General features: G+C 43.9%; 1 protein-coding gene across 3 annotated transcripts in view; it reads left to right on the forward strand.

Moving 5' to 3' along the window:
* The window catches only part of ANOS1 (anosmin 1), a 184,731-nt gene that overhangs the window by 14,466 nt on the left and 146,677 nt on the right, over positions 1-23,588 (forward strand). For all 3 annotated transcript variants that reach the window (XM_073902137.1, XM_025857805.2, XM_073902138.1), the window contains exon 2: positions 20,893-20,940. In XM_073902137.1, the coding sequence (XP_073758238.1) occupies positions 20,893-20,940 (48 nt within the window). The remainder of the gene's footprint in view (positions 1-20,892; positions 20,941-23,588) is intronic.

Consider the following 23,588-nt stretch of genomic DNA (forward strand, 5'->3'; position numbering starts at 1 on the left):
GTGCTCATTTATGCCTCCATTTGAGAATTTAGAAAAGAAAAAAAGCACTTGTTTTTATGAAATGCAATTAGAAGAAGAAAAAAGCTTTGCTTCCATTCTATGGCGGACATTCTCCTGAAAGGAAACAACTGTGTCTGTGTCTTTAATAATAATGCTGATTCCACACTGGATATCACTCCAGAAACCAATATTGCACTGGATGTTAACTACCCAAAATTTAAATTAAAAAAAATAATGCTGATTCCGAGGTTACGTCCTAGCATTTGTGGATGTGATCCTTAAAGAAAATACAGGTTTTTTTTTTTTTTCAGTTATGAGCAGACTAAATTAGTTATGCTGCATCTTTTCCTTCAAATAACCTAATTTAAAAAATTTTAGTTTTTTTGTTTGTTTGTTTTGTTTGTTTGTTTTTTAATTTTGTGAGCAGCTCCTAAAGTCTGATTCTCTGGGAATTTCTTTGCAAGTAAACCGCTTTTCCTTTTGAAGAAGTTTTGTCTCCCTAGCAGTATTGGCTGTTGTTGTTAAGATGAGTTGGGCACCGAATGAATGCCTGGTGCTGAAGAATCTGGGGGTTCAAAAATGAATAGTGTATACCTTTGATCCTTGGTGCTTCACAGTCTGGTCTGAAAGCCCAAGGGGGGCAAAAAAAAAAAAAAAAAGACTAATTTAAACAACCTGAGGCCAAAGACCTCAGCAGAGAAAGTATACAGGTGGCAAACAAGCATGTGAAAGATGCTCCATGTGAGAGGTCCTTGGGAAAATGCACATTAAAACAATGATGAGATACCGCTACACGCCTGTCAGAGTGGCCCAGATCTGGAATTTGGACAGCAGCAAACGCTGGGGAGGATGTGGAGCAACAGGAACTCTCATTCACTGCTGGAAGGAAATGCAGAATGGTCCAGCCACTTTGGAAGACAGCTTGGCCATTTATGTTAAAAGAAACAAACAGTAAGAAACAGCAAGCCCCAAATGGGAGTCATGGGCCCTCCTGGACAGCAAACCAAGACTTAATTACAGTTTCAGCCTATCTCAGGAATGTGAGCTTTTAACCGTGGACCTGAAATTTCCTGATCAGCTCTAGTGATGTAATCTACATGATAAAAACCCTCCTATTCCTTTCCCCACAAAAAGAAAGTGTAATGATCCTTACCTCTCCTTCCATAAGAACTTCCTGCTCTACCCTTTGCTATGAAAACCTTCCGTTTTGTGCAGTACCTCAGAGCATCTCTCGTACCAGATGGGATGCTGCCTGGGTTCATGAATTGCTTAATGAAGCCAATTAGATCTTAAATTTACTCTGTCAAATTTTGTTTTTTAACACAACACAAAACATACTCTTGTCATACAATCCAACAGGTGCGCCATTTGGTATTTACCCAAAGGAATTGAAGATTTATGTTTATAAAAAACTTGGCACGGATATTTATGCACCTTTATTCGTAATTACCAAAATTTGGAAGCAACCAAGATGCGTTCAGTAGGTGAATGGATAAATAAACTGTGGGCCATCCAGACATGGAATATTATTCAATGCTAAAAAGGAGTGAGGTATCAAGCCATAAAAAGACATGGCATAGACTTAAATGCATATTATTAAGTGACAGAAGCCAATCTGAAAAGGCTCAATACAGTGATTCTAAATATATGACATTCTTGAAAAAGCAAAACGGGAGAGAGTGAACAGATAAGTGTTTGCCGGTTTGGGCTGGGAGACGGATGACTGAATAGGGTGAGCTCAGAGGATTTTCAGGGCGGTCAGACTACTTAGTTGATATTGTGACGGTGGATCCATGTCTTCATACATCTGTTCAAACCCATAGAACGCACAACACCAGGAGTGAACCCTAGTGTAAGCTATGGACTTTGGGTGAAACAGGATGTGTCAGCATAGGCTCATCAGTTTTAACAAACGTACCCTCTGGTGGGGGGGGGTTGTTGATAACGGGGGAGGCTGTGCAGGTGTGGGGGCAGAGGATGTATGGGAAATCTCTGCACCTTTCTTGTAATTCTGGTACAAACCTAAAAAGGCTCTAAAAATTAAAATTTCTTCCGAAAAAAGTAATTAAAAATTAAAAAATTTTTAAATTTAATTCTTTAATTTCAAAAACTTACCCTCTGAAATTTCTTTGACAGTGCTTTGTTCTGTGGATAGAGAATGAAATTCACATGTCTTTTTTTTTTTTTTTTAAGATTTTATTTATTTATTTGACAGAGTGAGAGAGGGAACACAAGCAGGGGGAGCGGGAGAGGGAGAAGCAGGCTTCCCGCCGAGCAGGGAGCCCGAGGCGGGGCTCGATCCCAGGACTCTGGGATCGTGACCTGAGCCGAAGGCAGTCGCTTAACGACTGAGCCACCCAGGTGCCCCGAAATTCACATGTCTTATATGCATTCGTCACTTAGGGATTTTCTATTCCCTTATGATGCATAAGAATAGATTCAGTAGAATTTTTGATTGAAATTTGAAATCCTGGATGAGTATTGTGTAAGGAGAAAAGGGCACTGAATTCTAGGTCATCTGTTCTATTATGAAAACATACCTGACTTCCCAGACGCTGGGTGCTTATAATTCTGCAGATAATACATTTTTCTTGGAATTGATTTTTTTTGCGAAGTGCAGTCTTTTCTTGGGGTTATTTCTCTTTGTCTTGTATCACATTTAATTCATCATGTTTTCTCAAGTGGTCTCTCATTAAAGCATGCTATCTTTTGAAGTTCATATTAAAATAACCCAGAATCGTGATGAATGGGCTAGATTATCACATAAGTCAGGGTATAATTGACTACAAGGTGCTTGATTTTAGTTTGATTAATTATTCTGCACTCTCTAATGAATAACACATAACTTAGCACCATGAAAGTGCATATATCACAAGCAAACAATGTGACAACAATCTGAATTCAAGTCAGTTAGAATGGGAAAAACATGTAGTTCTGGTATTTTTTTTTTTCTGCTTAGATTTTCCCCACTACAAGTTCAACTAAACTAAATCCTGAAACTTCTGGCCTGTCAGTGTGTATCAAGGCAGTAGATTTTGCTTTAGTGTTAGAATAACTACTTCTAGGACTTAATGTATTATAAAACGTGTTACTAAAATATTCTGTAGGAATGCAAATGGAAAAAAATCATTCTCCTTTATGAGGCATTGTATGTTTGTGCAAGTAGAAATTTTCAGATGGTTCTCGCCATAATAGCAATAGAATTCAGCTCCTGCTATCTAGAAACAACTGCTCTCTGGCTACTGTTAATGCTTGTGAGTAATTAGCTCCATAACTTAAAATGAATCCTCTGACGGTCAGCATGCCAGAGGCCAGGCAGTAATGTGCTTTGTGGGAACTGCTTATTAAGAACAACACATCACACCTGTCAAGCCTTACAGCTGTGAAGCATCTATTGTGAAAAATAGGAGGGAGATTTGAGAGTGCCTTTAAACTCTTTCCTTTTGTCCTAACTGTTATCCTGAGCAATAAGTAACATCTTCCCAGAGTTGTTTCTTACGGAGATGCCCGTAGACGGAGGTGAGGCCAAGTTAGAGTGGAGGTCACTTGGCCTGGTCTGGGCCAGATGTCCTGGCCTTGAGCGGTCTGTGCAGACACAGAGTTGACCACGTGCGTGTGCGCGCACCCCTCCAGAGATCAGTTTCTTGCTGGATGCCGAACGTTGTCTGTTTCAGTCCCTGGAATGCTAGGAGACACCTGCAAGCTGGATGGAGGACTCCGTTTACTTGGTAAACTTGGCGAGAGAGAGAAGAAAGAACCATTTGGAGTGATACTTGGTGGAGTCGGGGATAGCAAAGTAAGACGAATTGTTCTCCCTTCCCAGTGAGTTTCCGCGGCTATATAGCGAAGGTCAGACTCACCCACCCGGCCTATCAAAACACAGCTTACTGCACCCACCCCCAGACTTTCTGATGCGGCAGGTCTGGAGCGAGACCCCAAGCGTTTGCATGTCTAACAAGCATCCAGCCAGTGGTTCTGGTCTCAGGGCCCCACTTTGAGAACCGCTGCTGTTGACTTCTCTGTGTGCTGGGTTTCTGTCTGGTGCTTCTGTCTGCTCGGTACGATGTGCTCGGTTCTCGCACTCGGTTCTTGCACCGAGTGCGAGATATATATGTGGTAATTGAGGTGACCAAAACCGGTTCTCGCGCTCGGTCCTCTGTTCTCTGCCTCTTGGCTCCTGCATTCTTCTCCTAACCAGCCTGCCTTCATTCACGGTTATGTAGAATTTATTAAGGTCTAGCTTATGAAAGAGGAGTCAGCGGTGGCTCCCATGGCAGAAATGTTCCTGAGGACGCACTCAGATTTACTGTATTCATTTGTCAGGGGAGAGGATTGGAATAGCTGTTGGCTGCTTTGTCTCTTGAAACCTAGGTTATGGCTCCAGCTTGATGGGGGAAGGAGCCCACCAGTGCCTCCTCTGACCATATGTGTTCAGCGATGGAGGTCTAGGATGAAGAATCCTTAAGGGGAACTTTCAAGAGGATAGTTCATAGGTAGTTAAGGTCCAGTTATGAAAGGAAAGGAAAGAACATCAAGTTGAGGGTATGGACATAGGGTAGAAAGAACATGGTAGGAATAGACTTATTACCTTGGACGAGGACCATCTCATTGTGAATATGTGGCTGTTCCACACTTACTTAAGGGGTCCGTTTTCACCAAATGCTGGACTCTTTGATCCGGAACAGTCTACATTATGGTTAACAAATGCCGCCTTATGATGCAAACACATGCTCTAAGAATTAGGTACTTTAGGTAAAGACAGGCAAGGGACAAGTTGTTGTCAGCAAGACGGAGAGACAGATGGGTCAGAGTGAGACACTGTGCTCTGCCAATATGCCTGGAGGTGGCAAGGAGTTAAGGAATACACACAGTGATTTTTGAAGCCAATGGGAAACATGCATGAAAATAGTAAGGCAGGGGTCCTCAACTGGCGTGCAGGTTGGGGTGTGGTTCAAACAACATAGCATTTGCCCCATGGCTTTAATTTTATTTTTGTCACTGTTATGGGCTGAATTGTGTCCCCCGTTTCCCAAATCTGTAAGTTGATGGCCTAACCTTCAGTACCTCGGAAAATGACCTGATTAGGAAGCAGTTGCTGGGATGGAATTAGTTACGATGAGTTCATATGTGAGCAGGGTGAGCCCTTGATGCAATATGACTGGGTCCTTGTAAAAAGGGGAAATTTGGACACAGATGCTCATAGATGTGAGAACACGAGTAGGCGGCCATGTGAAGGGTAGACTGGCTGCCAAAAGCCAAGGAAACGGGAAGTTAAGAGAAAGGCATGGAATGGATCCTCCCCTGGAGCTCTCAGTGAGAGCATGGCCGTATTGACACCTTCGTCTAAGTAAGACCTCTAGCCTCTAGAATTATGACAGTCAATTTCTGTTGTCTAAACCACCTGGTTTGTGGTGCTTTGTTATAGCAGCCCTAGGAGACTTAGTCAGTACATTTCCTTTGGAATTTTAAATAATATTAAGAATACTGTGACATTGTGATTTATAAGGAATATATATGTGGTAATTGAGGTGACCAAAATATATTTCTCAAGTATTTGGTCTTCATCCACCGGTTCCTGGCTCAAACCCCTTGAAATTTCCCGTGACAGGAGTGATGGAGGTGTCTTCTGTTACTTTAATGAGATGACTTTTGGAAAGCCCCTAAGAAACCTAAGGATGGGGGCAGGTTGCTAGTGGCACCAGCCTGTGAATGGAGGGTTGGAACTTTCAACCCTCCCCCTACATCCGGGAAGGGGAGAGGTGCTGCAGGTTGAATCAGTCACCAGTGGCCAACGATTTAATCAATCATGCCTATGTCATGAAGCCTCCGGAAAAACCCAACAGAGGAGGGTCTAGAGAGCTCCTGGGCTGGTGAACACACGGAGGTGGGGAACCTGGAGCCTGGAGAGGGCCTGAAGGCTCCACCCCCTTTCCCCATGCCTTGCCCGAAGTTTCTCTTCTATCTGGTTGTTCCTGAGGTACCACCTTTTATTAAAAAACAGTCACCTAGTAAAACGTTCCTCTTTCTGTGAGCTGCTCTAGAAAATCAGTCAAACCCAAGGAGGGGGTTGTTGGAAACTTGGGTCTTTAGCATGGTGCTCAGAAGCACAGGTAATAATCTGCACTTGACGATTGGCCTCTGAAGAGGAGGTTGGGGGGCAGTCGTGGAGACCTGAGCCCTTTGCCTGTGGAGTCTGATGCTAGCTCTGAGTGGACAGTGTCAGAATTGAGTTAAGTTGTCCCACACCCTGCTGATGTCTGAGAGCTTCTTGGTGGGGTGGGAATCCCACAGCTCATCCCACTTTGGAATTGGGTGCAGGAACCCGAAAGAAATAGTGTTCGATGTTATTGGATTTTCATGTTTTCCAAAAGGGGGTTATGGGTTATGAATTTAATTTAGTGCAGCACTGCGTTGAAGAACTGTACTGATTTTATGCTTTACATGGCTATTGTGCCTTTGGAAAGACTTGAAACAACCAAATAATGTAGGGATTCATAAGATTGATCTTACTCATAAGCAATGGAAAACCATTTTTTTCCTGATTATATCAAAACTTCTTAAGGGCTCTTGGAATTCTGACATCTCCATAGTTAATTACATGAGCCACCCAGGACTCCAGACCTCTCTGAGACCTTCTAAATTATTAACAGTCACCTCTTATGTGCAAATCATTCATATTGATGGATTTTGCATCTTGCCAGCTAGACTACCACTTTGACTGGAGATGATCACAGATGGTCTTCCTAAATATCTCTGTGTCCAACTTACAGAAACACTCTTCTTGTCATTTTAGAAAAGAAGAAATTGATTTCTTTTCAAAAGCTTGCATTTTATAAGGGACCTGGAATGTGCAATAGGTTCTTGTGACTCCAAGTTAGGCATGCTTTCTATCAGAATACTCTTTTTGTTTGAATCAGCAATGGGTTGCACATTTTTAGCCTTCCTGGGCTCCGGTGTCTTCATGTACACAGGGAGAACGTTGGGCTTGAGTCTCTATTAACTCTCGCAATTCTCACAATGATCTAGAATGTTCTTTAGAGTCTTGTGTTACCAGTATTGCTGATGGCTTTCACATGTGATTCAAATCCACAGCAATGAGTAACCCCGTGTGTCCAGAGAGTCCTAGGCGGGGTGGTTTTGAGGTTTAGTGCTATCATGGGATGCTTAGAGAAGAGGATATTAGCATGTGGAAAGTCTGAACTTTAATAACTCGGCACTCCTTTGCTCTGTGTGCTTTTGGGAGGTTTCAGTGGGGATTCGGGGATGGAAAACTCAGAACAGGGTAGCATGTTACCGAGATGCTGAAACTCTTTCCCTTGGAAAGTTCCTTATACTATAAGACGATTACAGGTCATTAACGAGTTAGATTTGTCTTGTTTTCAGGAAGAAGATGGGTTAAAGGACCCTCAGAAGGTCTTCAGTGATTTGTAATGCTAATGGTATCATGGGAGTCAGAATTCTACAGTTTACACACATTTTGAGTGGGTATTTAGAAACACATTTTGAGTCCCTTTTCTTGTCCTGGTTGTGTTTAGAGAACAGCTCGGCCGTATTTGGATAGACCTTACACTTTGAGAGGGCTTGACTGAAATGCCCACTGGAGCAAATGCTTTGCACAGAGGTGATGTTAGTCATATGTAGAAGGCCTCAGAGAGGTCTGGAATCCTATGCTGCTCAGCTGATTACCTGTGGAGAAGTCAGAATTCTAAACGCCCTCGCAACATTTTGATCTACTAATAATAAAGTGGTTTCCAATTGCTGTGAGTAAGGGCAGCATTTGCACACTGCCAGGTAGGGCAGGGTTGAATCCTGATGTAACCAAGAGAGCTGATGACATCATGGTTCTAGCGGCCGGCTGCGTGCTTTCAGATTTTGCTAGAATTTCTCTTGATGAATTTTTCTGTTTTGTTCATGTTTAAAACATCCTACAGTAAAGACACAGCAGCAGCAGCAACAAGAATTAGGGAAAGAAAAGACCAAAGAAGCCTCCTAAATATTGCTAGTCATTAAGGGTTAAAGTACACTTCAGCGACTTGTAAATTTGCATCCCAGCCTGGCCTCTCCAGAGAACTCCAGCAAAGGACGTAATTAAGAATTGTTGTGTGTTTAAATTGTTTTTCCACGTTGCTCTTGCATTTTTTTTCTGCTTTGATAATGACTTTAACTCCTCACAGGAGCTTTGGAATGGTGCTGACATGTGTTTTAAGAAAAGGATTTCTCTTGTTCTTTCAAATGTTTGGTACACAGCCTCACCACAAAGTTGCTTTTAAAATGCACAAATGAAAAATAACCACCCCAAAACAAGTTGAAACCTATCGAAACGACGCGAGGTTTTTCTTTGGTGAACACTTTCAAGAGAATACAGTTCTCTTAGTTTCAGGAAGTGAAGTTGTCATGCATCCTCCGCTAGCTCGGCCCACTGAGACAGAGCTTGTGGGGACTTAACGAGATCTGTCCTTGGGCTCTGAGAATGTTCGCCAGCTCACCTGCTGTTTCCCGTGGTTCCACCTCCATCTTCTGCACCGCAAGGGCTCACTTCTACCTGCTACCACTTGGTTAATTCCTTCAACACCCTCACCCTTTTCAAGAGCTACGCTTCCTACCTACTTGGCTTTATTGTAACTTGACTTTTTCCAAAAGCCTCTCCAATTAGAGAAAATTCGTTCTTTCCTCCTGGACGTATATGGGAAGGCGATTGATTCTCATAGGTTGTGTTATTCATGAGGCATGTTCTAAGCTTTGGAGATGTGAGCTCAGAACTTTACCGGGTGATGTTCCCAGGATCAGACGCCGCACAGGGCAGGAGTTGGGCTGGCATGGACATCACAGCATGATCTGGAGCTGGGCACGTCTTGGAAGTTTTCCTGACTGCAACAAGGAGGCTGGTCCTTTGTACCACAGCATCGACCAGACCAGTCACTCGATGTGAGCTTCTCCCTGGAGTGTGGCGTGGGTTAGGTAACGTCTCTTCCACCGAGTACGGTTTCCAGGTGGGGAAAGGTGGAGTTTGGCTATGAACTGTCCACACTCAACACTCTCAGGAGGAATGTTCATTTCTGCCGTGGAGGCGTGGGGACGTCTGGGTGGTGCAGGACGGGATTCGCTACCGACAATTTACTCTTTTGTGTAATAAAATTCTCCCTTTGGGGTCGAAACGGTTCCAACTGTTGGCACACCAGGGACCTATCGTCCGCAGGAGCTCTACTCCCCTTGCACATTTTAAGCTGCACTTTTCCACTCTGACCGTAAGACACTTACCATTTTCATGCTTTTATTTGCTTTCTACAACTGGTCTGCTCTACACCTGCTCTCTATCTCTCATCACCAGACTTTCACTCCGTAATCCGTCAAGATTCAGACAATCTGTTGTCCTGGAGTTTACCACAAGTGTCACATTCTAAGAAACATTTGGGGCATCTGTCGATCTACAGATTCCAGGGTCACACCTAGATCCACTGAGTCTGTCCCAGAGAACCTCAATGTCTAAGAGATTCCGCAGGTGGTTCTTTGAACCCCCAATGTTGGAAGCACTGTTGCACTGGCCCTTCCTCTTTTAATTTCTTGTGGAGTCCTGTCTACAACCCATGATGTATCATTTTAATTTTGGTGGTGGTTTTTTTTTAAGATTTTTTTTTTTTTTTTTTTTTTTTTTTGACAGAGAGATAGATAGCGAGAGCAGGAACACAAGCAGGGGGAGCGGGAGCGGGAGCGGGAGAGGGAGAAGCAGGCTTCCTGCCGAGCAGGGAGCCCGATGTGGGGCTCGATCCCAGGACCCTGGGCTCATGACCTGAGCCGAAGGCAGATGCTTAATGACTGAGCCACCCAGGCGCCCCTAAATTTTGTTTTGTTTTTGTTTTTTGGTCAATAGCTTTATTTTTTTTTTTTACCCTTTGGCTAGTCTCTGGCTGCAGATTTCTAACTCTGAGTCCATCAAGCCCTAAAGCTGCCTACTTGGACGTGTCATTTCAGTGGTGGGTACTGCTAGAGAAAATCACACAGTCTGGGGCGCCTGGGTGGCCCAGTCAGTTGGGTGTCTGAGTTTGGCTCAGGTCATGATCCCCGAGTCCTGGGATCTGGCTCTGTGCTTGGTGGGAAGTCCGCTTGTCCTCTGCCGTTCCCCCTGCTCGTGCTGTCTCTTGCTCAAATAAATAAATGAAATATTAAAAAAAATCACACAATCATGTAGACTGGTGTTCCTGTGAATCCCCATAGCTCTCAACCTCAGGTAAACGTCTACACCACCCACCAGTCCTGCCAGGATACTTCTACTTACTTCAGCTCCCATGTTCCTTCAGCCGCTAATCCCAAGGTTCATCACTCTCGTCCAGCCCCTCCTCCAACTCAGTTCTTTTGGAAAATTACCTCGGTTCTGATTTCATTGAGAAAAACAAATAGCACAGAAGCTTCTTCCGTCCCAATTCATGTCTGTAGAAGTTCTGTATGCACGTTTGATGTTAGAGGTAATCGAAAGTCACATTGAGTTTATCTTTTTGTGGTCTGGGCAGACCTCCATACAGCCACTGATAATAAATACTTCATTCTTTATAATCACAGGCTCACTTTCTGTAACGTATGGATCAGTTTAAGAAGTCACTAATCATTTCTTGAGTGCAGGTTAGGGAACGCAGGGGCCGCCTCCAAAAGTAACTATCAAGATGTGTCAGTATGGAGAAGAAAGGGGGTTTGTAGAGGGCCAGCATGAATTTATAGACGAGATTTTAATGAACCTAAGAAACCATGGGTGGAAAATCCATTTTTATGCAACCCTAAGAAATAAAAAAAAAAAATTAAAATCATGACACAGGCTCAATGATGGTCTTTCATAAAAGAAGCATCGTTTGGAGGCACCTGGGCGGCTCGGTAGGTTAAGCATCTGCCTTCAGCTCAGGCCATGATCTCGGGGTCCTGGGATCAAGTCCTGAATCGGGCTCCCTGCTCAGCGGAAAGCCCGCTTTCTCTCTCTCCTGCTCCCGCTGCTTGTGCTCTCTCTCTCTCTCTGTTAGTCAGATAAATAAATAAAATCTTAAAAAAAAAAAAAAAAAGAAACCTCATTTGGTCCCACTACTATCTTGTTTCATAATACCTTTTATTTTGTCCAGGAGTTTTGGTGATTTCTTTTGTGTTCACCTGCATTTTGTGCCTCCTTTTGTTCACTTACCAGTAATCACGTGACACAGCTTCATCTGTGTTGTATTGCTTGCTTGAATCCTGTAAGGTATTAGTTATTAGCTGCAAGAAAATAGGAAAGTTCAGTCTTGTGGCAGTGTGTATTTGCGACACTTCTTCATTTTCCTTTTCTTTTTTTTTTATGATTTTATTTATTTATTTGACAGCACAAGCAGGGAAAGTGGCAGGCAGAGGGAGAGGGAGAAGCAGGCTCCCCGCCGAGCAGGGAGCCAGATGTGGGACTCGATCCCAGAATCCTGGGATCATGGACCTGAGCCGAAGGCAGGCGCTTAATCAACTGAGCCACCCAGGCGCTCTTCTTCGTTTCTTCGTTTGCGTTTTTGCATATACCACAATTTTCCCTTTCAATGACAAATGATTGTCTAATTATATTAATCACATTTTATTTTTTAAAATATTTTTTAAAGGTTTCCTTTATTCATTAGAGACAGAGAGAGAGAAGGGGCAGGGGCAGGGGGAGAGGGAGAAGCCGTCTCCCCGCTGAGCAGGGATCCTGACGCGGGCCTCGATCCCAGGACTCTGAGATCATGACCTGAGCCGAGGGCAGATGCCCCACCAACTGAGTCACCCAGGCGCCTCTCTATCAGTCACATTTTAAATGGCAGTTAAAGCCACCGTGTGTAGAAGCAGCAACGTACAAAAGTTAGTTGAACAGATGACAGCATGCGCAGCTGTGACCAGGTTCTCATGTGTGAGATGTTGACCCCTGTGACCGGTCAACAGTCACGGTATCACATTGACCACAGTTGGGGAAAGACGCCGGTCAGGTTGTGTGTCTCAGTGAAGCACAGCGTCTCACAGTTTTGCCTAAGGTTGTTGGAAGGACGTGTTCTATGTCCCAAAAAGTGGATCCTGGGCATTAATCTTTTCTCGAGAGCTCATCGCTCCTCTCATTGCCGCCAATCTTTTCTTTCTGTGCTTTGTCTCTAATTACTGTGGATTATAGCAGGTGTGGCTGGGGTTCTCCAGTGTTAGCGGGGACCCCCATCCCAGATTGGACAGTCCTGGTGGTTGCCGTGGAGACTGAGCCGAAGCTACATAAGCAAACATGGCATCCGAGGTTCAGACACTGCCGTCTCTGCATTCAGACACCTGCTGGAGGGCCCACTGATGTGCAGCCCACTGAGCTAGTGGCATTCGTCCTGCCAGCCGCTTTCTGTGAGCTTGGGCTGCAATGATCTGAAACGGTGCAGATTTGCCTGTGCCTCTTGATGTCAAAAACAAAATCTGCTTTTACATTGAAATCTGTTCTTACATCATTTTATATTTAAAAGAGTCTTCAAATCTCCTGTTTATGCCCAAAGACCCAACACGCTACTTACTCCAGACTTTGCGGACTCTTCCTTTCTTCCCTGTTCCGTCCACTTCTTCCCCTACACTGCTCCTCCTCCTCTCCTCTTCCCAGTCTGGTCTTTCTCAACATCACTCAGACACAAACAAATTATTAAAGTCAGGAAGGCTTCAAGGAAAGGCTTGGGAACCGACGTAGGTGTGGCCGCCTACGACACGCACGTTGGGGAAGGGGGTGGTCCTTCCTACACAAGGAACCCAAAGCCTCTGCCCCGCGGGACTCGCCGCTTTATTCCAGAAGCATGTGTTTATTTTCCAGACAAGTCAGTGTGGCGATTGGTGGAGAGGTTCCTGGGATGGGAAGAACTCACACACAATTGACACATGAAGTAAACATTTCAGGGTAATGACTAGGAAGCAGTGAAGGAGAGTGACATTTATAGAGACGTTTCTTTATTGTTCAGGTTTCCTATCAACAGTACTTTAGCTCTTCGATTTGTAGGAGGTACTCTTCTCATGCTTCCCTTACTTTGTAAGACGAGTCATTTACTAAATTCTGGTTATTACCTTCAATGCTCCCTCTAAACCTGCTTAAGGCTGGATTTGTTTCGGCACAAATCATTTATTCCGTCTTGAAACCTTCCGGGGTTTTATGTGATGCCGTGGAGATGGCCCACCTTTCTAGAACTGTCTCCTGAAAATACACATTGTAATACCAAATATGGCTTGGGGAGTACCTGTCTGAAATCCTAGCTGGCAAGAGTGAATCCCGTAATTAGCATGCCCTCCTGGAGGGCACTGAAGCGAGTAGACCGTTGCCCGAGATGTCCTAAGAGAAGCCAGTACTTCTGATCCCGTGGTGGGTCCCACCCTTCTTTCTCATAGGGACACTAAGGAGTAAAACTTCTGTCTTGATCTAATGCTCTCCCACATATAGAACTCATTAGAATATTCCTTGTCAAAATTCATAGTAACATGTTAATAAAATGTTTTCCCATATGGCATAGTCTGGCACTTGCTGTGCTATAAATTTTCTTTAGATAACTTTAATTATGTGCATCTGTAAAAAGATAATTAGCATGATTATTTCTAAAATAATTTGTATTTGATTCTGAACGCAAGTTTTTTGTTCCATTTTTGATATTGCAATGCTGGGTCTCTTGAACTCTATAGGAAACAAAATAATGAACCTAAAAGCTCCTCCTCAGAGAAGGTGAACAAAATTTGCACGGCTCAGTCTACTTAATTTCATTCTTTTCAGGTCCTTATGACCTAATGATTCAAGTGTAAACTTCTTGTATGACTCCCTCGTCCATTCATTTATTTCATCAATAGTATTTGTTAAGGTGGTCAGGGAGCCAATGGTAAGCAGGAGATACGGACAGACTCTGTCTTTAACATGTTTTCAGGCAGATGATCATTAAAAATAACACACTTATACGTGTCCACCGTGGTAGAGCATTTTGGAAGGGAAGTGCAAGGAGCTGGCAAGAGTGTGTGTCACAGGGGATCTGGGAAAGGGTGTAGGGGTCGTGGAAGGCTTCCCGAAAGAAGTGGCGTTTTCAGTGACCCAAAGGATGCATGGGGCCTGGCCGGGTGGGGGCACACGTTCTGGGTGAAAGGACGGGACTTTCAAAGGTTGTTATTCGCAAGCTGCTGGGCGTGAAGAAGTGAAACAAAGACGGTGTGGCCAGGCGTGCGTTCCAAGCACTGGGCATAGGGAAGGGCTGGGCGTCTGCGGAGAGACACATGTTGGATGGCCGACAGTTCTAGAGAATTCAGTTCAGTGTGACTCTGGTAGAATCCAGAGAGAATTTTCTGACACACAGTGGGGGGGCGCGGGGGGAGGGGAGGTGAAAGGCCATTTGTTTACGGAGGGTGATCCATAACATTTGAAAGAAGTCCTACTTAGGAACAAGAAATATAAACACAAAGCTTGTTTTCTTTCCTTCTCCTTGGAAGTAGATTTTATTTTTTAGAGTAGTTTCAGGTTCCCAGCGAAACTGAATAGAAAGTACACCGTGGTGGAGACTGCCTGTCCCCACACATGCATAGCCCTGCCCTGTGATGAGCATCCCTCACTCGTGGTCCGTTTGCTACGTCCGTGAACCTCCCGTGACACACAGTTCTCCCCGAAGTCCAGAGTTCACGTCAGGGTTCCCTCCTGGTGGTGTACGTCCTGTGGGTTGTGACAAATGGACAGACATGGATCCGCCATTATGACGTCAGAGTATTTTCCCTGCCTTAAACATCCTTTCTGCTCTATCTTTTATCCTCACCCTACCTCTGCCCTGCCTGCCAATGATCCTTCTACCATCTCCTTAGTTTTGCCTTTTGGGGAAGGTTATATACTTGGAATCCTACAGCATGGAGCCTTTCCAGATTAGCTTTTCTCACTTAGTGATAGACACAGAGGCGTCCTGAGAAATATTTTGAATGAAATCTATAGTCGAGATGATCACTAGCAAGGATTCATTAAAAAAAAAAACAAAAAAAACCACATTTCAAGCCACAGAAATGCCTCCTCTCAATGCCCTTCTCTTCCAGTCTCTATTAAGTATATTATTCCATGGTTCCAAATTAATAGGAAAATATTCTGGATGAAAATGAATTCATAAATTTTAATCCATACCTTTATTTTACCTTTTTAAATTTTTTATTTAAGTTCTGTTTATTTAAGTAATGGGGCTTGAACTCACCACCCTGGGATCAAGAGTTGCACGCTCTTCAGCCGAGCCAGCCGGGCGCCCCTCCGTGCCTTCATTTAAAAAACAAAACAAAACAAAAAAACAAAAAAACTTACATTTATTTTTATTTTTTATTTCTAAAAAGATTTTATTTATTTGACAGAGAGAGAGACAGCGAGAGAGGGAACACAAGCAGAGGGAGCGGGAGAGGGAGAAGCAGGCTTCCCGCGGAGCAGGGAGCCCGATGCGGGGCTGGATCCCAGGACCCTGGGGCCATGACCCGAGCGGAAGGCAGACGCTTAACGACTGAGCCACCCAGGCGTCCCAAGAAACTGACGTTTAATAGGAGATCAAAATTGTCAACTGAAAGTCAAAGCTGATTATTTGTCGTTTCATAGGGTTGAACGGTAAACATTTGGTCTATGGTGGGTTTTCTGGGATAGTTTCGGTTTCCAAATGTTCTATCCTGCAGTTGGACAATCGTTTAGTGTTGTGTTTGCAAAACTGCAGATTAGTCCTTGTTCCACGCCTACACCTGGTTATGTTAAAGAAAATGTGGGATCTGTTCTAGCTCTCTTTCCTTTTTTCAAATGATTGTATCTAGATAGCTAGTTTTCATTTATCTTTATCCTTTCCTTATGGGTTGTCTTTCAGTGAATGAAGTGTTTGTTTTCTTTACTTGAAGCTTTTGAAGAATTATTTTTCTGTAAGGGAAAAAAATCAAAAAGCTAGAAATGGAGAGACTTTGAAAATGTCATTGAAATAATGTCTGGGTGCAGCTGATTGAACTTACATAAACTCTTTGAAAGTTGGATTGACTAGCATTCATGTTTGATCTAGTTAAACCAATAAAATACAGGATGTAATCTTTATATAATTACAAAAGTCCCACTGTCTGATCCTACCTGGAGGTTACAGTAATGATTCAAAAGACAAACGCCTTTCTTGTCTGATGTACTTTGGCTCTTTATCTTTGCTGGCTTTAAGCCAGAACAAGACTTGATTGCAAATACTGTATTTTATTTTTGTTGTCAAGTGGCTTAACTGGTGAAGGCTATTGTAATCTAAGAACGTCCCCCCAGGGCAGGATGTTGAAATGTATTGGATTCTTGTATTTTTCCATTGCTCTTCTGCTCAGAGAGCGTTACAGGTGAGCAGTGTAGTTGGATGGTTCAGTGTATGTGCACCTGGCTGAAACACAGGAGCTGGAGTTAATCAGGGGTTTACCAACATCCTTGATGCCATTAGGCAGGGTTCTTAGAAGTTCTTTGTCGAGATAAATAGTATGGCAAATGCTGATTGATAAAGGCAAAAGCAAAGTACAGCTGCAAAACCTTGATGGGGGGGCGGGGGGCAGGATTGTTTTAAGAAAGACAGGAAACCTAAAACCCAAAAAGGAAATTGTAGACAGACATATCTATGTACGCGCACGTGTGTGTGTGTGTGTGTGTGTGTGTGTGTGTGTGTGTAGAAATTTTCTGCATGGAGAGAAAACATGAGTAAATTCAAAAGACAAATGATCCCTGGAAAATGTTTACAGCACCTATTATAGACAAATGAGTATTAAATCTAATTGGCACTGCTGCAGTTGATAAGGTTAAACAATCCAGAATAGACATGGTAAAATGCACAGACAGTTCACGCTGAAGGAAATACACATGGCGGAAGGAAATTAAACCGAAAATAATACCTTTCCCCACTCACTGGCAAACGTGGCAAAGATGGTTACCATCCAAGGAGAAAAACATGATGGGCTCCCTTCTTCTGAGCCTCACTAATAAGATTGGACTGTGTTATACAGAGGAACTGGGAGATTTTAAGTACAGAATTTACTCCCCCACTCCTGAAAACAATCATAACGGCAAACGTAATGGACTTTCTTTCTGGCATCTAACTCTGTTGCAAACATTTTGCTAAATACTTTACGTGGATTATGTTTTTGATCCTTCCAAGCATTCTAGGTCATACTATCTTCAGTGAGAAAAACAACAAAAAAACGATTACCACCATAATAATCTTTCATGCTTGCTTCCTATTGCCCCAAATATTTGGGGCTTCTCATTTTATGATTAGTGGGAAATTTTGCTTCAAACAAAAATGCTTTGGTTGAGGAAATGCACTGATGTTAATTCCGCCCCCCCCCAAATGTAAACAGCTTAGCAGAGAGGCTCTACAGTTACTGGTTTGACAGGTGCAGCCGGAAGGCAGGCTCTGCTCTATTCTTGGTGTTTTGTTGTTGAGGTTTGGCCATTTTACCTACAGTCAAAGGAAACAAAAGGGAACTAAATCGAGGTGTGCCAGATACGTGACTTCTCCTATCCTCTATTTTTTTTTTTTAATTCTCTGAGATTTAGTCCATAACAAATTTTATTTCTAGCAATAAGTCCAAATCCACTGTAATCCGCTTTCTATCTATGGACCCACCCTCCTCTCCTGTTCTGTTCCAACTCATCAATCTGATCTGCTGCTTGCTGAACCTATGATACTCAGGACCATCCTAAGCAATCCTTACCCGTCCTCCCAAGATTCTGACTCTGGAGATTCCTGCAAAACCCACCGTAAAGCTCACCCCTTGTTTCACGGAACCCTTCCTCATTGTGGTGTCCCCGCTGTGCGTAACCATTTGCTTCATGGCTGTGGATGTTTTCCTTGGCTTCTGTGAGTCCCCGTTTCTCAACTGTAAAATGGGTAGATGAAGTTGATGTCATCGCGTGGGATGTGCACGTGGGCTGAATATGGCGAACGCCAAAGCAAGGGCCTGCTATGACGGTGTGGTCGATACTATAACCGTAATTTCGATCGATGACAATCCTGGCAAAGACGTATCCCTCCCCAGTAATTTCGATCGATGACAATCCTGGCAAAGACGTATCCCTCCCCACTAGTAATACTTCATCTGCCACTCCCTCGGGGCCGGCAGCAACTGCCATGTCTACCCTGCAGCCCCTGTCTGCCTCACGTGGCCTGTGATGGAAGCCATCTCTGTGAGAGCCAGAGGCTGGTCCACTGGCTCGTGTGAAGCCTTCCGGCAAAGAGGAAAAAGGAGCTCCTGTCGAGGAGCTGGCTTAAATAAATCTATCCTAAGGCAAGAGAGGGTGGGGTGCATGTCTCAAGAGCCGTGGGGCAAATGCAGAGGCAGTTAGAGGTGCATTACGGAAAAGCTGGGAGCAGCGTCCAAGCAGCTTTGGAGAGCTTCCTACGTGGGGCCCACCTCACCATCTCATGTATGTCCTCCAGAGGCCCTGGAGGGGCCAGGAGGCCCCTTTCTTGTCTTCTGTCCAAGACCAGAAAAGATTGGGAGGGAAAGGGGCAGAAGCTGGGCTGTGTCAAGGTTCCCCGCACCAGGAGCGGGGCCTTCTAACCTGGCGCAAGGAGGGTGACGGTCCTCAGACCATGACCCTGGTAGAGAGGTTGTGTTGGTTGAGAAACTGGCCTTGACCCAGTCTCCAAGATCCACGTTCACTCATTTCAGCCCGGAGTCTCTTTGGAAGGTACCTCCCTGCTCTCCATCCCTGGGCGATGAGCACGGAGCACTCGGGTTGGGGCCCAGATGTGCTCCGATGGGTGTGGTCCTGGGAAGTGCCAGCAAGAGCCCGCCTTGCACAGGACCCTCGCCGGGGAGATGGGGAGGTGGGCCTCACGTAGGAAGCTCTCCAGAGCTGCCTTGGACGCCGCTCTCAGCTTTTCCGTAATGAACCCCTAAGTGTCTGACCTCAGCCTTTTGCTGTTGTCACCATGTCTGGATGATCACACCTGAGCCTGCCTGATCGCCCTGTGCACTTTGAGTTTGTCACCAAGCCAGGGGCTCCCTTGAAGCGTCTTCATCTGCACATAATGCTTGCTTTCTCGCACCGTTTCTACTAACCCTTCATTCCCGGTCATTAAACCATGGCCACTATTTGTCCGGCTTTGGCGTCTACCCAGTCTACTTATTTCTCTGATGTAAACCCTGCCAAAAATCATACTTCACCTCCTCCCAGGCTGTTCATATACCTCCCCGGCTTTGGTCCTTTTTGTCCGTCCAGTGAACCTTGAGATGTAGCGAGAGCTGAGGGTGCACTGAGGATGTGCAGAGGTCAGTCGGGGGACTGGAAGGTTAATGCCAGATTAGCTGAAATTGTAGGTCTGAGTTGTGGTTTTGGGGATGCAAGGCTGCAAAGGAGAGTTAGGGCCATACGGTAGATTTCATAGCTGCAGCTTTCACACGGGGCTGCGGGCTTTTAGCCCGACGATCTGAGCCCAGCGGAGGAAACTTTCTGATCCTATGCAGTTGAGATGGATTCAGTGGGAATCCTACATTATGAAGATACATTACTGGAAGTGGGATATATTAAGATAGATTCTTGGGAGTAGAAGAGAGCAATGTGATCTATCCATACGATGAAATCAGACAAAAAGGAAGGAAGTATTGATTTTCGCGGCAATATAGGCAAAGCAGAACACGGTACCGTTTAGCCAGATGTGAACCGTGATGCCACGTGGAAGAATCTAGACACAAAAGGCCACGTGCTCTACAATTCCATTTACACGAAATTTCCAGAATCGGTCAACTCTACAGAGAAGGAGAGTAAATCAGTGGTTGCCAAGGGGTAGAGGGAGGGAGTTGGGAGAGTGACTGACTACTGATGGATCCAAGTTTCTTTCTGGGGTTGGTGACAGTGTTCAACGATTAGATAGTGGTGATGGTTGCACGGCCTTGTGAATACACTTCTCAGTATTTAGAATATACTTCTTAGTACAAACCATTGGTGTGTATACTTTAAATGAAGTGCGCTTCACATGTATGAATTCTGTCTCCAGGGACTTGTTATAAAAATATTTTTAAAAAGATATATTGGATTAATTTTCTTTTCTCTGATGAACAGAGGACAGATGTAACACTACTGTTCTCTGGATAGAAGATGATGTTCTCAAAATTCACGATAAACCATACGGGTTGATGGCTCTTACTATCTCCGGTAAGAGATACCAGTAAGAGATCTCCAGTAAGAGATAGTAAGAGCCCAACCACCCCAGCCTCACACACTGTGACATAACATATCCCAGCCAAAGGAGAAGTCATGACCAAGATGTTAGTCATGGGGAATGACAGGCTTCCCCGCAGAAATGTGGGTGTTAGATACAATGAACCATAGTTCTGATATTTCTTCCATACTGAGTGAATTATCGAGCCATGCTAAGTGGTGTATGTGTATTGTTTCCTTATGCCAGTGACCTCATGCATGAGATAGTGTTACATTTTACAGATGGATAAACTGAGCTACAGGGATAGCAAGTCCCTTGTCCACAGTCACACATCCGGTGATAGGGAAAGAGAAGACTTTTCGGTAAAAGCTGACTCCCAAGCTCAAACTCTTATTACTGTGAATGGGTGGAGATGAAAAGCCTCTGACTTGTAAATTTACCAAAACTGCTTACTGCGGGAGAAATGTCTAGCGTTCATTTTCCTGCTGGTCTGCATCTCATAGCTCAGCACACCAGGAGAGGTGGCTCAGACACTTTTCCTTTTAGGCAGCTTGAAATCTTTATTTCATATGTTTCTGTTTCTATCATGAAGTCAAGGATGAAATTGGACTTACATTAGAAACCCATTTTCTATTTTGGGAAGAGAGAACATCAGGGTGGCAAAATTGGTCTTTTGTTAAGGACGATATTGAAAAATGATACAGTATTTAGTTATCAGTTAGAAAATTACTCAATGAGCCAATATTTCTTTTTCTTTTTGCAGAACAATGGTTCCCTGATTTGGTGCCAGAATCACAAGCAATGTTCTAAGGTACGTTCCCTACAACTGTATCAATATTTCTAAAAACCTTTAATTTTGGAATAATTCTAGAGTCAGAGGAAGTTGCAGAGAAATTACACATATTCTTCATCCAGTTTCCACCAAAAGTTACACTTCCCATATTTGTAGGACAATGTCAAAAGCAGGAAATTGACATTGGTACAATGTACGTGTATCATCCTATGACATTTTATCACTTGTAGATTCAATTAGTTTACCCACCACTGCAATCAAGATACACATACCAGTTTTTCTATATATTGCCTTATTTCTCTCTCTCTAATTTTTTAATCCAAAAACATTTTAAGGAGAAAACATCTTTTGGTTAGACCAGAAGATTTACTGCATTCTTTCTACTTACACTTAAGCTATTTTGTATGTAGTTTTGTTTGTAGGAATTTGTGATATTGTGATTTATAAGACATGTACATATTCATTCAGATGATGAGAATATACTCTTCATATATTTGATCTTTTTCCACGGTTCCCGGCTCACAGCTCCCCAAACCCTTGGGACTTTCTTTTTTTTTTTTTTCCTAAGATTTTATTTATTTATTTGACAGAGAGAGAGAGTGAGAGCAGGAACACAAGCAGGGGGAGGGGGAGAGGGAGAAGCAGGCTTCCCGCGGAGCAGGGAGCCCGACGCGGGGCTCGATCCCAGGACCCCGGGATCATGACCTGAGCCGAAGACAGACGCTTAATGACTGAGCCACCCAGGTGCCCCCCGCCCCCCGCCTTGGGACTTTCTGAGCAATAAGAGCAAGGGGACCATCTTTTGTTATATTTGGTGTCTTGTCCCTCAGCTTCTAAAATCCCACTGGAGCCTCAGGGGTGAATGAGTGTCTTGTTACTCATAACAAGCCCCTTTCCACCACAGTGGGGTTTATGTGAATGAGGTGACTTTTGGAACACAGCTAAGGATGGGGGCTGGTTGCTAGGCAGAACCAACCCTGAATAGAGGGTTGGACCTTTCAGGACCACTCCCTGATTTCCAGGGAGGGGAGAGAGCTAGAGGTTGATTCAGTCACCAATGGCCAATGATTTAATCGATCATGCCTAGATAGTGAGGCCTCCATTTAAAGCAAAACAAAAAAGGAGGGGGTTCGGAGGGCTCCCACGTATGAAACAAGTGCAGATGCAGATCTGGGGACAGGTGGTGTCCCTGGAAGCTCCCTGCCATTTCCCCGTGCCTGGCCCTGTGCATCTCTTCCATCTGCCTGCTCCTGAGCTAATATCCCTAAAGAATAAACCCATCTAAAGTGATCTGGTAAGTAAAGTGTTGCTTGCATGTTCTGCTGAGCCACCCTAGCAAATGAATGGAAGCCGACGAGGGGGTCACTGGGACCCTCCCATCTACAGCAGGTTAGGCAAAAAGCACAGGTGACATCTGGGACTTGTGATTGGCATTGAAGTGGGGGTGGGGGAGGGCACGGCAGAGGGGTGGGGAGCAGCCTGTGGGACCAAGCCCTTAACCCATGGGATCTGACACGGTCACCAGGTAGAGTCAGAAGTGAGTTAATTTGTAGGACACTCAGCCGATGTTGGAGAACTAGGTGGATGTTTGCAGAAACTGCGCCCACCCATCCACGCGCAAGTTGGAACTGCTTGCAGAACTTTTAGAATTGCTGGTTAAATCATTTGACTCTTTAAATTAAAAAGTCTCTTTTCTATTTCTGAGTATTCCTCGCTGTCCACACACACTCTGAAGTTGTCATTATATTCATTCATACATTTAATAGTGTACATTTTACCGCAATCCCAAAACATTGCAACTTTTTAAAAAAGAATATATGTAATATGTATACATATGTGTGTGTGTGTGTGTGTGTGTGTGTGTTTGTAATATGTGGTATATAAATAACTAAAGTTTACTACTGGCTGAAAATATTGGCAACTTTGGGATCCTAATAGTGTTTGATGAGATTCATTTCATCAACATGACTATTAGGGGCGCCTGGGTGGCTCAGTCGTTAAGCGTGTGCCTTCGGCTCAGGTCATGATCCCAGGGTCCTGGAATCGAGCCCCGCATCGGGCTCCCTGCTCAGCGGGGAGCCTGCTTCTCCCTCTCCCGCTCCCCCTGCTTGTGTTCCCTCTCTCGCTGTGTCTCTCCCTGTCAAATAAATAAATAAAATCTTTAAAACAAAAACATGACTATTAGACTTAAAATCGATACAGTTCTTTATTTCATAACTAAGATTTTTGTGAGCAACACATAATGCTGAAATTGCATATTTATGAAGAACGTTATTGTTTTGAAAGGTCTTTAAAACACATTATCTCACAGTCCATGATTGTAGAATAATATTCCTGAACCAAAAACTTGATTATAACGATCCATTCCAACATCCATGCACACATTATGTCATTTAATACGCGGGCATATTATTAAAAATGGAACAGAATTCTTAGGTGAAATGTGAAATAATGTGATGAAAGTGAGCTTTGCTTAGCTCCGACTTACTAAATCTTGGGGAGAAATGAATTACATGAATTACCAGTATTCTCTCTCATTTAAGCAGCCCCTTTCCTCCTTATTCCATTAAGAAATTCTTTTTTATCCATTTAAAAGAAATTTGAATGGAAAAGTTCCATGTGAACTATGTTTTTAAGTGTCCTCATTAAAGACCCCCCCCCGGTCC

The sequence above is a fragment of the Callorhinus ursinus genome, unplaced genomic scaffold (assembly GCF_003265705.2).
Source record: "Callorhinus ursinus isolate GAN/ISIS: 27379988/994484 unplaced genomic scaffold, GSC_fseal_2.0 scaffold16, whole genome shotgun sequence".
NCBI lineage: Eukaryota > Metazoa > Chordata > Mammalia > Carnivora > Otariidae > Callorhinus > Callorhinus ursinus.